At 33.8% G+C, this 16,971-nt stretch overlaps 1 protein-coding gene across 1 annotated transcript; it reads left to right on the top strand.

Moving 5' to 3' along the window:
- The first annotated feature begins 145 nt into the window (after positions 1-145).
- On the top strand, positions 146-9,643 carry LOC128216469 (heat shock 70 kDa protein 12A-like). Its single transcript, XM_052923043.1, has 9 exons — positions 146-266; positions 3,509-3,644; positions 3,850-3,998; positions 4,634-4,713; positions 5,523-5,664; positions 6,038-6,188; positions 6,538-6,672; positions 7,763-7,971; positions 8,231-9,643. The coding sequence occupies exons 1-9, from the start codon at positions 264-266 to the stop codon at positions 8,957-8,959; spliced, it is 1,734 nt and encodes a 577-aa protein (XP_052779003.1). The 5' UTR covers positions 146-263; the 3' UTR covers positions 8,960-9,643.
- The last annotated feature ends 7,328 nt before the right edge of the window (positions 9,644-16,971 follow it).

Genomic DNA, 16,971 nt, shown 5'->3' with positions numbered 1-16,971 from the left:
AACGAAAAATAAACAACGATTTGAGATCCTCTCTCTTTAACATGCATTTTTTATTAACGATTAGTCATATTTTAAACATATACATTTCATGTTTACACACATAATCAAGTTTACATACTAAAGTACAATATATATATATTAGCTATTTTAAGATAACGCACACTTGTTTTATATGATATCGCATTACCTTAACCTCGATGTAAATTGTCTCCATTGAATAACATGACAAGACTCGTATTTAGTTCGGAAAGTTAGTTGTCGAAATGGTAAGTAATATTACATTATTTTGTTTTAAATATCTTTATTTCGCGATAAAACGTTTATAATCTTATAGTTAGGTATTAACATATTTGAATTATTGTTAACCCTGACAAAAGAAAACAAGAACATGATATGATTATTTTAAAAACAAGGAAGTAAATATGCTGTCAGAAATGTAATGTTTTTTAAATTGAGATTGTCTTTTGGGCATCGAATCTCATCTCATTTAATGTAGTAGGATTGTTGACATTTAAGACTCAGATAAAAAGCTGTTGTTTTTTCTATATATTTTGCAATATATATAATTCATTCTCGTCAAAGTCACAAATTAATGCAGGAAACAAACACATGATCCTGAAAATACAACTGTGTTTGAAAGGGCTTTAGGCAAAGATAAACAAATAAGTGTTGGATAATAACTTAATCTAATCAAGTTAATGCAATAACGAATATGCACAGATAACCGTATAGCGAAATATGTGACTCATTTCCCCTACAGAGTATTTATGATTGCATAGACAAAATGGAAGAGCAAAATATGTGACAAACTTTGATATTCTAAAAGGGTTTTTGCTAGTTTCGCCTATAAATCGATCTAACAAGATGTCATCCTTTGTAACACCTACATCCAATTGTATAAACAATGATAAATAATTACCTCGGTAAGTAAAACCACCGGTAAATTCCGTGGTAATATAACCATGGCGGTAAATGCGTTTATATAAAAGTAATTACCAAGGCGGTAAAGTTACCAGGTTAGGGTAAAAGTTTACCCAGGTAAATTTTACCAAACTGTCCCATAATGCAATAAAGTGACGTCATTTTCCCGCACAGCTGTCAGATTGGAGGTATTTTTTCATAAAAAAAATTGAACTTCCACAATTCATTTTAATAAAATTGTTTGTATCATTTTTAAAAGGCAGATTTAATGACATATTTTATGAAATCGGTCCAACAAGTTACATGGTAAATATTCAACAAAATAGTACAAAAATTTATAAAAGTTACTTCCGTGGCAAATCAATAAAACACATGCAACACTTTAAGAGGTAGGTTTATTCTGAATTCAGGGCTGTTACTCATTACTTCATACAAAACGGTCAACGAATACCGCAGAAAAATGCGAACATTATTGCAATAATATGCAAGTAATAATGGCACAATATATCTGAATAATTTAAAAACAAAAATAAACTGACAAAAAAATAAACTTGCTTAAACAAAATACCAAAAAATATCTTTGAATAAAATTTAATGGCATCGTCCGTTTTTCTCACGCTGACACTTAAGGAATTTATAGTAAATTTCAACTTGTCATAGAAATGATGCATGGAGCTTCGTAAAATATTGATTCTCATTAAAGAGTTCAATGATTAATATCTTTAATCTAATATGTAACATTGTTTCGGTATTTCATGTATTTGTTTATTAAAGCTGGTAGTCCATTGTTATATTTTAAACTGAACTACTGCTGATATTGAGAAAATGTAAGCAAACATCACTGATCCTTGAGTATCAATATAGACATATACTTTAAGTGTACTTGATCTTTTCATAATCTCCTATGTGAAATGCCATTTCATGAAGAATTCCTTTTATTAGATGCTGTATTTAACCATTTTGCAAATTTATAAGATTTTTAAACTACATGAGACATTTGTATAATATATCAGTTATGTTTATTAATAATGACTAAATGAATCTTTTTCTTTTATCTTATTTGTAACCTATATATAAACGCTTGTACAATGACAAGTGAACCTTGTCATGCTAATGTAACATTTTTGGATATGTTGTGGAACAGGGTCAAGTCAAACCTATCATTGCCAAGGTAAAAGCTATTTCTGATTTTCCAGGTCCGTTTAAGACATGTTTAAGACAACTGATGCTATTTTGTCATGCTACTGGTTATTACCAGAAATCGGTAATAACTTGTAAGTATTTGATAAAACTTTGTCAAATTGGCCTATGAAAAGATCTAAGTTCATTTGAAATGACAACTGTCAAAATGACTTTGACAGACTGAAAGCAATATTTATGAGTACACAAGTTCTCTTGACACCAGACGTCGACAACTATTTTAAGTTGGCTGTAGATCCCAGTGACGATGATGCATCTGGTTAATTGATAGAAGAGAACAAAATTGTGTTGAACAACCAGCGTGTTACATTTTTAAGAAGTTTAACACAGCTGGAAAAAAATGACTCATCATTAAAGAAAATGTGTCTTGTTTTGTTCTCAACATTTTGAAGTTTACTCGACTTCTTCATATTCATTTATCTTTTACTTCAGTGAATACACTCCCCACGGTTTATTACACACACTTAAAATATGTTTATCTTTAATATTGATACTTAAAGTATTTGCTTCAATCATTCTCAATATTCGTTTCTATAACATGTATATTTAAAAAAACATCTGTAGTATGAATTTTTTTCCTAATTTATCATGATTTGTTAATAAAATTTAGCATTTTTTGTTTATACCACGAATAGCAGTTTAAGAAAACAGATTAAAACATTAGAGAAAGTTATTGATTTTTTCAATATGTTCTGGAACATTCTTATTTGATACACAGGAGAAACTCATTCGCATCATTAGTCTTTGATAAAATTGAAGTTTCCTTAAAAAATTGTTCACCAGTGTACGGACATTGATAAAATGTTTGATAAATAATTTATAGTTGAGGATTACATCTTAGCTTTCTGTGAACATTATTCTGAAAGTGATGTTGGTTTTAAATAGTGCTCATAAATTGTGTTAAATATCTCATGCGGATTAAATTATATAGACAAATGAAAATAACTGGATATATATAGATATTTTTTTATTTTTTTGAGTTTGGATATTCTTCTTTATTCTAGGTGTTCGATTTGTCGCATAACGTCCATGTAAAACAGTTAATAAATGTTGTTCGCTATTTCGTGCGGTGGTCGTAATATATTTGAACTCTTCCATGCAACTTTCATATCCACCTGTTCCAAACATATGTCGGCCCCCTCTGTTTCAGCCTCGCTAATTCCATACAAAATCACAGTAGGTTGAATGTAAAATGGGCTTTAACACTTCGGGTGTATATTTTCTTCTCGGACTAATGGTTTTCGGATTTCTGTTCAAATTTTATATGGAAATTGTTTGAACCATTTGTGATTCCCAACAACGGCAATAATTCGGAAATGAATCAAGCACACAAACATTTCATCAATCATTTTGGAGATTTCAAATTAGTTTATCTTATTTTCTATAGTCGAACCATCTGTTGGTAGCCGCCATTGATTTCGGGACTACTTATTCAAGCTGGGCGTTCTCGTTCAGGTATGACTATGCTAACGACCCAACTAAAGTCTCCGCAAAACAATGGCAAGGACACGAATCTTCAAAAGGTACACTTTATTTTGAATATTATCTAAGCGTTTCAGATGTAGACAGCTTTAAGCTCATTTAAAAACACATTGACTGGAGTTCGATGTAGGTTGAAGTAATAAATGAAATGAAAGTGCATGCATACATAATGGACCTTCGGTTAAATTTGCAATGCCCTTTTATCAAATATTCAGCAACACAACGTAACAACATTATTATTTTCAGGCCCTACTTGTGTCCTGATCAAGCCTGATGGGAAAACATTACATTCGTTTGGTTTTGATGCTGAAGCCAAATACGCAGAACTTATTGAAGAAGACGAAAATAAAGACTGGTACTTCTTCAGAAGGTTTAAAATGATGTTATGGAAACAGGTATAACTTTCCTTGACATGTGTGTGTAGTAACACATACTTTTTAGTGTTTACATTTAATGTTTTTGAACATTATCATTAATTTGGTGATTTGTACGATTTTTAAATTCAATTAACTTTTTAGTTTGGTTCGTATTTCGAAAATACTGAAAAGCATGGTACTAAGTGAAACAAAAAAACAGAAAAGAATCAAATTATTAATTTGCGAAACACAAACCAAATATCGAATATCAGTTTTTAACCATTCCAAAAAAATAACGAGCAGCGGAATAGGTAGCAAGTGTATCCAGTAATGCCAAAACTAAGCATAGTAGTCTGCACACAGTGACACATAGAAAGCTTAAGTTTAAAAGATAAAGATTCAAAAATCAAGATTCATTTGCTATAAGGTCTCCATCAAATTTTTAAGATAGTCCCAGATTAACACACATACCAGCATGAAAATGGATCAGACAAGACACTGGGATGTAACAATTAGCTAATAATACAGCAATATGGGTTCTATTTTATTTTAAATCGACAGGTACTCGGAACACTTATACAATGACAACAATACGAGTGGTTTTCAAAATTTACACTAAAAGACGAAGAACAATTTACATCATTGCCTGTACATTCACTCATTTTTCTTTTCAGAAGCTCAATCGAAATTCGATGTTGGAAGATGAAAACGGTCGGAAGTTATTGGCAAGAACCGTTTTTGCGTTGTCCATAAAGTAAGGGTTTCTCCTTTGTAAGGTAACATAGTAACACACTAGACATACACCTATTCTATCAAGGTATATTTTGCATTATGTTTATATCATATCTCTGAATGACTTAAAAAATGATAAAATGGTTACTGTTCTCAAACTAACTTGTCGGGGCAAATGTGAAATTACAATTTACTTGTTTAAGCACTCAGTAGATTCCTGCCCCCCCCAATCTGTAATGTCGGAAAATAATGCAGTAATACCATCATTTAAAATATTATGAATATTATGATGCGTGCGTAGTATGTGTGTGATGTTTGGATTGGTGTATGCGGTGTTTATACGTGTGTGTATCTACTTCGTTGTAATAATGAATAAATGTCGAGACAAGTATGAGGATATGGCCGTACAAACTGTTTAAGCCCCCAGTAGATTCGTGTTCCAGTAGCCTCGTATTGCACTGACCGTCCGACCACTTATCGGTAAAGCTATTTTGATGAGTGTGTAATATGTTCTTTCTGTTGCTTTTCATAATTGTTGTATGTGGTGTGTAAACGTTTGTCTCTCTAGTGTTATGCCATAAGGCCTTTGCCTTTTGTTTCTTTACAGGGATTATCTTTGATTGTTTGACTACTTGGCTTGTCCCTGTAGTTTTCATTGTATTAAAGTTTCCATTTTGATATCGATCTAATTTGGAGGATGCAGAACATTCAAGTATGTTTCAACCGCAAGTTAAATGTCATATTATACAGCCCAATTCATCCAATTAGAATAAAGTGGGTTTTTTATTATATTAACTGTATATTTGCAAGTTTGTTGTTTTGTTTAAATAGATACCTTAAGGAAGACCTATGGATTGTTTCTAATGACCGAATAGCGGACACCGTGTTACCAGACGAAATACACTGGGTTTTGACAGTTCCTGCCATTTGGGACAATGCAGCAAAACAGTTCATGCGTGAAGCTGCCGAAGAGGTAGTATGATGTAATATAAGTCACGTTTCAAAGTCGTGTTCAAAGAGGAAGACATAATCTAATAACCGCATATAGAATCAACAGATAGACCGACTTATCTTTATTTTGCAAACATGTTTTTTTTGGGGAATAAAGGAAATAAAACAAGCTTGCTAATACAATGTACCTACAAACGTATTTTAAAAAAAGTTTTCTGACCGTTTTCTGGGTAAAAATACGCGTTTGTATCTTTTTGTGAAAACAATAAAATTGTGCCATCGTCGTTTCAATCAAACTTAGTATGCTGGTTCCATACTTTTGGTATATATGGTTCTTCCGGAGAATCCCCCTTCCTGGCATAGGAAGTACTTGATGATACTTAATTGATATACAGGCGGGAATAGAACCGGATATGCTCACCATTGCACTTGAGCCGGAAGCTGCTTCACTTTTCTGTCGTCATCTCCCGGTTGAAAAGAGTGGGGATCAGTTCTCCCTGGCATCTCTGCGTGCTGGAAGACAATATCTTGTACTTGATGCCGGAGGTTTGTTGCATTTTTTGAATATCAGTTATGGTGATCTTAGCATGAAATGCAGAGACGTTCGTGTGAACAAACCGCCCTTACTCCTATCAAATCAGGCTGTTGTTCTAAACTGCAACTTTTCGCTAGTTGTCCTTTCGTAAATCGTTGTATACCCTTTATCTGACTTTCATACAAATCCGATTTTTCAATCTTATTCTTCTGACATAAATCGTTCTCTTCATTACCTTACGTATGTTTGTTTTGATAACCTATCCCTCATAAACCGTCAGTTATATTAACCCTTCTCACTTGTACCTTAATTCATGTTTACACATAATAATATATGGAATAGAGTTTTTGCAATGAACAGGAGGAACCATCGACATAACGGTGCACGAAGTAACGCCATCTGGTGGCGTCAAAGAGCTGTACAAGGCGAGTGGTGGCGCTTGGGGTGGGACCAAAGTCGATGATTCCTTTGAAAGTTTCCTAGCTTGTTTGACAGGTATTTCAGTTCTATAATATTCAATTGTGTATATTTTTTCGAATGTAATGAAACAAATTTTAATAATAAATTCAGCATAAAACATAGAATATATAAAATGCTAAGAACTAATACACAATAAAAAGAACACGTTAATTTAAAAAAGAAAGCAACAAATACAAATAAGTTTCTATTTCATATGCAAAACTTATACTTTAAACATTTTACTTGAGAAATATATCAGAGGATTACCCATGTTTACTACAACAAATAAATAATTAAGTTATAAACTTTACTGTATGCTTAAATTCATTAATACCAAACATTGGAACAGTACATAAATAATGGGACCTTTTGAAATTGTCAGATAAATGAAGTGTCAGTTATTTACAATTTTACATTATGATAAGCCTACTTCTGCTCATAAACCAAATTTTCCTTAGGTTGTTACATGCAACAAATGTAATTAAACATATGTCCGGCAAACTAATCAAAATGATTCTCGTACAATAAATGCAAACATATTTTATATGAAAATATTTCATCAATTCACTTTCACATGTTAACACTCCACACACACATTGCATCTTAAGATCATAAGTTTTATACCTCTTTTCTCTCAATAGATGTAATTAATAACAAGCTAGACCGTTCATTCAAAGGACATTTTAGACACCTAAACTTAAATCTATGCTTCCGGACATCCTCAATAATACATTTCTATATGATATTAAATAGAGTCACATATATGTTATAATTTACTATGTATGTCTATGACTATGTTTGTTATTACACACCCTCTAATAGGCTATTAAATCACTTGTGATCTATATTACCTCTATGATAATAATTTTGATTCTATATCATATGCATGTTTTATCAATGTCATTTTTGCCGCTTTGGCACGTGCCGACATTCAACAGCGTATGACGTTGACGTCACTTCCTTTCTATGAGTGTTTATTTATCTACTGATAAATATCAGTTGACGCAGAAACGTTTAAATATAAAACGTTTTATTTTGAAACATTACGTGTTTTTTTTTAATTTTATATATTACTAAAGCTTAAAAAAACATGGTTGCATCTCTATATATAAAGTGTCCATTTTAGATAAAAGTGTCGTCAAAAAGTTTAAAGAAGATCACTTGGATGATTATATAGAACTTCTTAGACGGTTTGAGGTTAAAAAGAGAGAGATTGATCCCGACAAGGATACTAAAATGGTCATGAGCATTCCACTTGCCTTTTTTACAACTGTTAAGAAACGCCTACACAAAGACTTCAATAAAGTGGTGAAAAAGTCAACCTATACAAATTCGGTATGGTATTGCAGCTTGTTATCCTTTTGTAACCAATATTATTTTCTGCACGTGACTTACATTTTAGAAAATGAAACGCTTGTGTTTACCATGAATAACACTAAATTATTATATCGACAAATACAGACGAATCAATTTGAAGTTTACCGAATGACACCTATTATTTATCGAGAAACGTACTAAATTGAAGTTATCGACCTAAATAAGTAAAATCGCTATGCAAACAACACTCTTTATTTGTGGTTTTGATTTTTTAAAGGTGTTCTTGACTGGGGATAAACTGAAAATCGATCCAACAGTTGCTCGAAGCTTTTTTAAAGAGTCAACCGAAAGAACAATAGCACTTGTCAAAGATGTTTTGAGAAAAAATGAAAACAGAGGCGTAGAAGCCATACTGATGGTAGGCGGGTTTTCTGAATCGAAAATGCTCAACAAGGCAGTTAAACAAACGTTTCCAACATTAAAGATAATCGTCCCTGATGAAGCTGGTCTGGTAGTTCTTAAGGGAGCCGTGATGTTTGGACATGAGCCCAGAAATATTACCGAGCGAATAAGCAAATATACGTATGGAATTGCATTGCATCCTGAGTTTGATCCTATCAATCATCCAGAATCAGCTAAATTCACTGACACTGACGGTGTTGATAGGTGTAAGAACTTTTTTGATAAGCATGTTATAGCGGGACAGTCGCTGAAAGTCGGAGAGGCCCAGTCTGAAGAAACATACTTCACAAAACCTAGTCACACGTCAACTGTTCAAATAGAGGTATTCGCAACAGAAAATAAAACTCCCCTACTAGTTACTGATCCTGGATGCCGGAAGGTTGGACAATGCGACATCGAATTGGCTGGTACTGGAGGTGGGCGCGAGGTTTTAGTAAGAATGATATTTGGAGGGACGGAAATAGACGTCGAATGTACCGAGAAAGCCACTGGAAAAGTATCGCATATTCCGATTGACTTTTTGTCTTATGTTGCGTTTGTATGACGAAATTTATGCATAGAGTCAAATATCTAAATACAGAAACTATTTTGCTAAAATGTAACATGGTAGTCTAAGGTCATAAGAATGGTATTAAATACATATATTGATATCATACGTAAGTGACATTAGCTTTAACATTATGTCTTATGTTCTTTTTAACACAATATGTTAGCAGTCATTGTAGTTGGGCGAAAAATCAGTGTTTAAATTATGGTTTGTTCTTGTAGACACACTGACACTCACAAATCAAAAGCTTCTTCACATAAGGCGATCTTTTAGTGTATCTTTTAAGCATTGAATCTTTATTTTCTTAACAAGGCAGTCCAAAGGGCGGCTATATCCCCCACCGTTGTTTTTATAAAAGTTTTTTCTCTGAACATGACTGGTACGTTAAATCTGACCCAAATTGTATACTACCATTGGTCAAGAGTGGGGAAAAGGGAAATACAAGTTGTTTGATCGGTAACCTAAACTTTCTTGGAAATATGAACATGTTATAAAAGAATACTTATTAAAATAATTCAGAGTGTGTGTAGTGTAGATAAGATCAATGGCAAGGTTTTATTGACCTAAAAAGGAAGGGATATGAGTCTTTGATTTATAACATCGATGAAATAACAAGTTCTTCGATAAAGTGATATAAATATATGCGTATATGCGTGTGTATAGTGTGGTAACGTCATGACATTGTTTTACTGCATTTGAAGAGAAAACAAATGATATAAATATATTATCACAATTGTGTCCATTGTTTATTAAGATATTAAACTTGGTTTCACATAATGATAATGCCCGGCAGAGTGCGCAAAGTATCTATCTGTGCAACTTGTATTAACACTTTCATTTAACAAACACTTTAAATTGTGTACTCTGACATTTAAATGTCTCGTGTGACCTTGACCTTTGATATATGGACCCGGGTTAAGGTCACGGCACATCGTCTTAATGAGAACAGCTGTTGAACTAAATAATATGGCAATCAATCAATGCAAATGTAAGGTATAGAGCGAACATATGCATTACTACTCTGACCTTTAAATGTCTCGTGTGACCTTGACCTTCGAGGTTTTGACCCGCGTCAAGGTCACTGCACACGGTCTCAATGAGGACAGCATTTGAACCAAGTTATATGGTATCCATCAATGCATAAGTAAGTTTAAGCGGGGGCACGAGCAAGTGTACTCTGACATTTAAATGTCTGGTGTGACGTTGACCTTAGAGATACGGACACGGGTCAAGGTCACTGCACACCGTCTAAATGAGGACGACATTTGTACCAAGTTGCATGGTATAACATCAATGCAAATGTACGTTATAGCGCGGACACAAGCATGTGTACTCTGACCTTTAATTGCTTCGGGTGTCCTTGGCCTTTGAGGTATGGACACCGGTCAATGTCACTCTATATCGTCCTAATGGGACCAAATCGACGCAATTATTTATGCATGCAAAATCGATAGTTCCTTGGACCAATGTGAAATCTTAATGCTTGACTAGAACCCATAAGACTGCTATTTTAAACTTTGTTCTGCAATGAAGAATGACCTTTCTTTCAGATTAATTAACATTCGCTGCAAATGTCGTAATGTGCTTAATGTTGGCTGTAAAGGATATACCCCGAATTTCGTTCATAGAGTAGTTATCTATTTCATAATTTTGGGCACAGGGTATGTCTTCTTGGTTATTGAACATTGAAAACCACCTAAGCCGTTGCTATCCTGTGTGATTCAATTGCTTTTCGGTGTATTTTTCACAAAGCTTTCTAAAATGTGCCGATAGTTTTGACGTTACTCTGCCCTTCGCAGTGAAGTTAAAGCCCAGGTCAAGATATTCACAAATTTCTTTAGCTTGAAGGGCATTGATAACCTTTTCACCAAAAATATATTCTCGGAATTGAGATGGTTGCCATCCAATTTTCCAACATTTGTCTTGTGGATTTCCTTCAGCGTGCCATCTAATTCTTCTCGTAGACATCTATATTAGTATATCTATACAAACAGTTCGTGTGATTTCGAAAAAAAAGTTAATTTACGCACTCCATCTAATGTACCCATCTTCGAGCACCCTGACATCGCACTTAAAAAGCAATAATTAGGTTTGGTTGATGCAACGCGCTTTGTATGGTATTGTTTGACGTTCAATATGCTTTTTAATTATATAAAATATGGTACCATGACTAGAAGTCTTTAGTGGAAAGGGAAATACGATACTTCTAAGTCCATCCTTCTCATGAACGCATTGACATTGTCATCCCAGAGAGCGGGTAGTGTTATCACATATTTTGTTACAAATCTCCTTTTTTGGATTTTTTAGTTTAAATATTAAGGGAATGGAGAATGCGGCGGGGGCTGAAAAGGGAGTCCTCACCTTACTTATTTGGCATTATTTTTATTCAGTTTTTACATTTTGGTGTACTTATTTCTCTTCTATTTTGACATAACGCGCCGGTTGCGCCTCTCCTCTGAACCCCAATACGCTAGCATCTATACCTTGTGTTGATGTAAAATCCCTACCTGTCGTCAGGTAATTTAAGGTCATACCTGTCGTCGGCCTCAAATGCGAAAGATTTGAAATTGCCATTTGGGTCAAGTGAAAGGTTTGTCGTTTCTTTAATAGGTAATAGTTTTCCATCACCTTCTGAAAGAATTGGTGCACTCTCTGAGCGAGTCATATTGGAAAGAAAACGCGTAACCACTGTTAGTTTTCCCAAAGACGAACGCAGCCACGACAAAAAATGAGTTCAATGTAGCCATGTTTCTCCACTATAGCAATTGATGATATGAAGTGATTATGTAAACAGATCGGAAAATATTAGTTATATAAGATGATAATTATATTGTTCTTCACATTCGTTTTATCACGTAATAGATTACTTCCTGGTTCAGATTAAAAAGAAATTAGTTTGTGTGTTTTTACAAAATGTCGATTTTATATAAAAATTTGAATTCGAGTCCAGATATATGATTACGCAAAATAGCATGAGATAGCAATACAATAACACTTGAGACCGTGGTAGATGAACTACGGAGTATTACACTAAATGCATTTCATTACAAAACTCCGAGTGTTTCATGGATTTCATTGTGTCTATTTTTAATATTTCTTTTGCATTGATCGAGGACATTTATTCTTAAGTCGGTCATTTGTTATTACACTGGCTGCCAATATTATAACGTCGTTAGGCTGTGCTGTGCGTCTGTCGCGTGGATATGTACGTTAATTGAATATGGACGTCGGCCCCTGTGATGATATCAGTTTTGTTAGATTGTGGGGCTAAGTACACAAAGATACTTTAACCCTGGTGAGCGCTAGGCTGTTCTTGGATGCGTGCCAGAGTTAATTAAAGGAACTGACACGAGGGCCCCGTTTTAAGTCCCTCCCGGAAAAAAGTTCAAGTACATTTATTTTGAGGCTGCTATCGAACCTTCGACACGTGGATTGACAGTCAAAGATATCAGCACCAGTATCCGATCCGACGGATCTACGACTTTAAAGAAAGTGAAATGAACATGCCATGGTTCTCTTGCTATATTGTATAATATAAAATCTCGTAGCGATAGTTAAATTTCTAACGCACAGACGAGGCTAAATTTGACTACACTAGTTACTTTTTTATTTTTAGCTTAACTAGTAGTGTCTAATAATACACGATTGATTTAAAAACGTTTCCATTAATCTAAAAGAAGTGTTTATATCATAACAAAAAATGTTCAAATTTATTGTCCAAAAGAGCAACATTTTAAATGTTACATATATCATATTTTGTTCGAGGTACAAAAATAAATCACCATGAACATAATTATTTTCTGTAAATATTTATTTGACAAATCAACAGTTGTTTGAATGTTATAAAATGAAAGTCTATTCCCAAACAGTTTTAGTGTTCATTTCTTGTCAATAGTGTTTCTTCGTATATTTGTGTTGAGAAAGTTTAGCAACGGTTGACAATTGGCATCAAGCATGGTAGCCAAAATAACAACCAATAAATAAAAGGCTCAATCGTTCGTAGTTAGTAGAGTAGAACAAATATTGACCTACTTAGTGTATATCATTTGTTTAGTGTGTTTTTTACATTACACAACATATTAAGCTCCTCTGGTAAATATTCCCGAACTAATTATCCACACGCAATAAGGATAATTTCTGCAGTAAAGAAAGCAAGATACACAAGAAACAGGATCACACTGAAGAAAATGTAGCAGCCTCTATCTTGGTTGTTGTCATCTACTTCGCAACACAAACAGGCAGTGTTGCAAAGCTTGCAAGTCTTTCTTAGACGAGCGAAGATGTTCGCGAACTGCAAAATCAACTGTAGGATGACGACTCCTACTCCGCTGAGAAGCACTCTAAATATATCAGTGACGTTTTTCCTCCATCCTGTAAGGGTTATAGGTGCCGCGCATACGCAATTTGTCCTGTACGCAATTTCGATGCTAGAAGAAGGAAAAACGGAAAGTATGTAAATTGCGACAATCAAGCTGAACATGCGTTTGAATTTCTCTTCTTTCCGTTCTTTCGTATGGCGAACTACGTAGTAAATCTCCACAAAATTGAGAATGGTTCCAAGAGATTCTAACGGAATTGTCAATTTCCAATATGCGTTTATATTTTGACAAGGTATCTCCAAACCATGCAATGTGCTATTTTTCTGAATTTCATCAATTTCGAGAAATAGTTCATAGAATTTCAGCCAACCAACTGCGATGTCTACTAAGATAAGAACCACAGAAACTATTTTACAGAAACGTTTACAGTCTCCCATTTTGACACAAAACTCACACCTGACGGATTTAAATGTTGAATACTTAATAAGTTGGGACGACGGCGTAAATAGCAACTCTTAGATAAAACAAATTGTGGTTTCTCCCATCAGGCCAAACAAATAATTTGGTTTTGATTTTCACAAAAAAATGAGTAGGGTGTGAAGATCAGGATTTTTTAAATAATGTATATACTAATTTATACTTTATCTGAATATCATTTTCACACTGGAAATTGTCACCCTGTCGTCTGAGTCAACTTTAACCGAAAAGATTCATAAAACACTACACCTCTTTACAGTGCAAGAAAGATCAATCCTTTTGGGTATAATGAGAAAAAATAAAGGTCAGAACAAAATTACCGGCGGAAGTACAAATTTTCGAGGTGAATGCAAAAAATGTGGTAGGTCAGGAAATCGGAAAAAAAATTGGCTACGCCTAACTTTTTTAATACATATTTTGAACAACGAATGCATGGGTTCCCAGCTAAAGTATTGAATTCAAAAAGTGCACACTGTGCGCAAATCGATTGTCTGTCAATGCGTTTTTTGATTGAGTCATTTGCGAATGAAACAGTGGGAATTTGATAAAGCTTTTTATAGCTTTAAACATGACCGTCCACTTTCTAAAAATTCTTAAATAAAATCATTCAGTGTATTTATTTCAAAGTTTGTTGGGCAAGTTGATTTTAACTGTCAACATGATTCCTTTCCTTCTTGTCTATGTTGTTTTTTATTTATATTTGTCACGATTATGTTCCTATTGTGTTCCAATTTCACCAGTGAAAGTTTTGTCATTTTCTATTGACTTTCAATACAACTTTGAGGAAAGCATGACTTTAAATTATTAATCTTTAAACGAAAATGACACGAATAGAAACGATGAAATTAAGGTCGCCTTTTCATAAATATACAAATGTATATTCACTAGGTGCGTTTCATTAACCAATGAGAAGGGAGAGTGAAAGTTGTAAGCACAAGATATATATATATATACATTGCTAATTTATATTCAAAAAGTTTCATCGTCGATATAAGAATTAGATGTTGGTGTAGAACTTCAGATATGTCATGCAATTGGCCAACGTTAATGATACGAATAGCCGCAAGAGATTTTGTCGTTTATTGAATTTAAGCCGCCGGACGTTACATTCATTCATTCATTCATTCATTCATTCATTCATTCATTCATTCATTCATTCATTCATTCATTCATTCATTCATTCATTCATTCATTCATTCATTCATTCATTCATTCATTCATTCATTCATTCATTCATTCATTCATTCATTTTCATTCATTCGTTCGTTCGTTCGTTCGTTCGTTCGTTCGTTCATTCATTCGTTCTTTCATTCATCCATTAATTCAATCGTTCGTTCGTTCGTTCGGCATATTTATTGTTCGGAAGTTGCAGACATGCTCTACCGTCCGACTTAATAACAGACGATCATTCCGACAAACATTATACATATTCCTCCTCATTGATGAGGGGATAACACAAATACGAAAAAAAATCGTTTACACAAAACATTTTATAAAAAAATATTTATATGGCAATGTGGAACTGTCGACATAGCGGTGCACGAAGTTACGGATTCAGGTGACATCAAAGAACTGAACGAATGATGGACCTAGGGGTGGGGCATAGGTCGATGGGTCTTTTGAGTTGTTAGATTGTTTGACAGGTAATCTAGTGAAAAACTATTACTATTGCATAAAGAAGTCAATACTTTGTATTGTAAAAGAGATAGTAAAACAAACTTGCTTTGATAAAAATTCAAATAAAAAAACCCCGAATAAAACATAACCATTAATATAAAACAAAATGAACAAATGTTAAACATATATGTTTGTATAAGTATTTTATATAAATAAATATTCGTTTTATATGCGTTACGTATCTGTCATAATATATGTGATGTTGCATGCCTTTGTTTTCATATTTGTATCCATTTAAGATAACACATTGATGATATGATAATATAGAATTTCTTAAACAGTTTGAGTCAAAAAAGTGAAATATTGATCCCAACAAGGGTACAAAAGTCGTCTTTAGCATGGCACGTGCCTTTTTACAACAGTTAAAGAACGACTACACTATGAAATTAGTAAAGCGGTAGAAAAAATAATCCTAGTGTTCAAAATCGGTACGGTGAAATTCATTGTTATACCTTAGGTTCACATATAAAATTCAGGACGTAAAACACAATTTTAGCAAATTTGATATGTGTTTTTCTACTTCATTCATGGGTGATACGGCGACACATTGACTTATCCATTCAAAATAAATTATATCTTTTTACGTTCATTGGGCACCCATTATTCATATCGAAATAGCTGAAAATCAAACAACAGTTGCTCGAAGCTTCTTAAACGAATCAGTCAGTCCACAGCTTTGTGAATTCAAGCAAATGTAAAAGCTTACAGTAGCGAGCTTTAGCAACCGTCCCATTCCGTACTGTTAACTCAGCTATGTTCTATCCGATTCAACCGAAACATGTTTTGGTGATTTCTGCGCACCGCATTAGACTCATTTTATGTTTTTGCTCACCGCGTACCACTTTATTGAGTTTGGAGTAGTCTTACAGAGCTTGTGAATGAAGCCTTACCGGCGTTGTGAACATTTTTTTTCGGGGGGGGGGGGAATGGGGTCAGTCTCCATAACCAACCCTAAACACGTTAATAATGAATAAAAGGGGAATAATTTAATCATGAAATGTGTAAACAAACTTGCTAGTTATTATTTTCATACATGCGCATCTGTTCCACATCAGCAAGCATCGAGCAGTGTGCTTTGTGATTAAGCAATGCAAACATAGAATGAGACTTTTAAATATAGCAGTGGTCACTTAGAACGGATTGTTTTCTACATGGAAAAACCATTAATAAGGCCGACGTAAAACTGCATATCAAATATATGTATATGTAAATATGAATAAACACTTTTTTATTTTTTTAAACAAATTACTATTTGAATACTGTATATCACTTTGAAATACAATATTCCTTTTCTATTTAAGACAAATTGACATTTGTTTCCTTTTTGAAATGCGGATGCGTAATACAGATGCGGACTACGGATGGTTATGGGTCATCGGCTCTATACTGTACATTGAGCTGATTGGGACAGGTTAACAAATCCATACTCTTCCATGACCGGTAATGCTGCATAAACCTTAAACCGGTCACTTCCAAGAACTTACTCATCGAAAATGATGTCATTTATTCTTAACATACATGTTGAAATATGCTGTA

This window comes from Mya arenaria, chromosome 14 (assembly GCF_026914265.1).
Source record: "Mya arenaria isolate MELC-2E11 chromosome 14, ASM2691426v1".
Taxonomy (NCBI): Eukaryota; Metazoa; Mollusca; class Bivalvia; order Myida; family Myidae; genus Mya; species Mya arenaria.
This window is presented reverse-complemented; position numbering and strand designations above follow the sequence as displayed.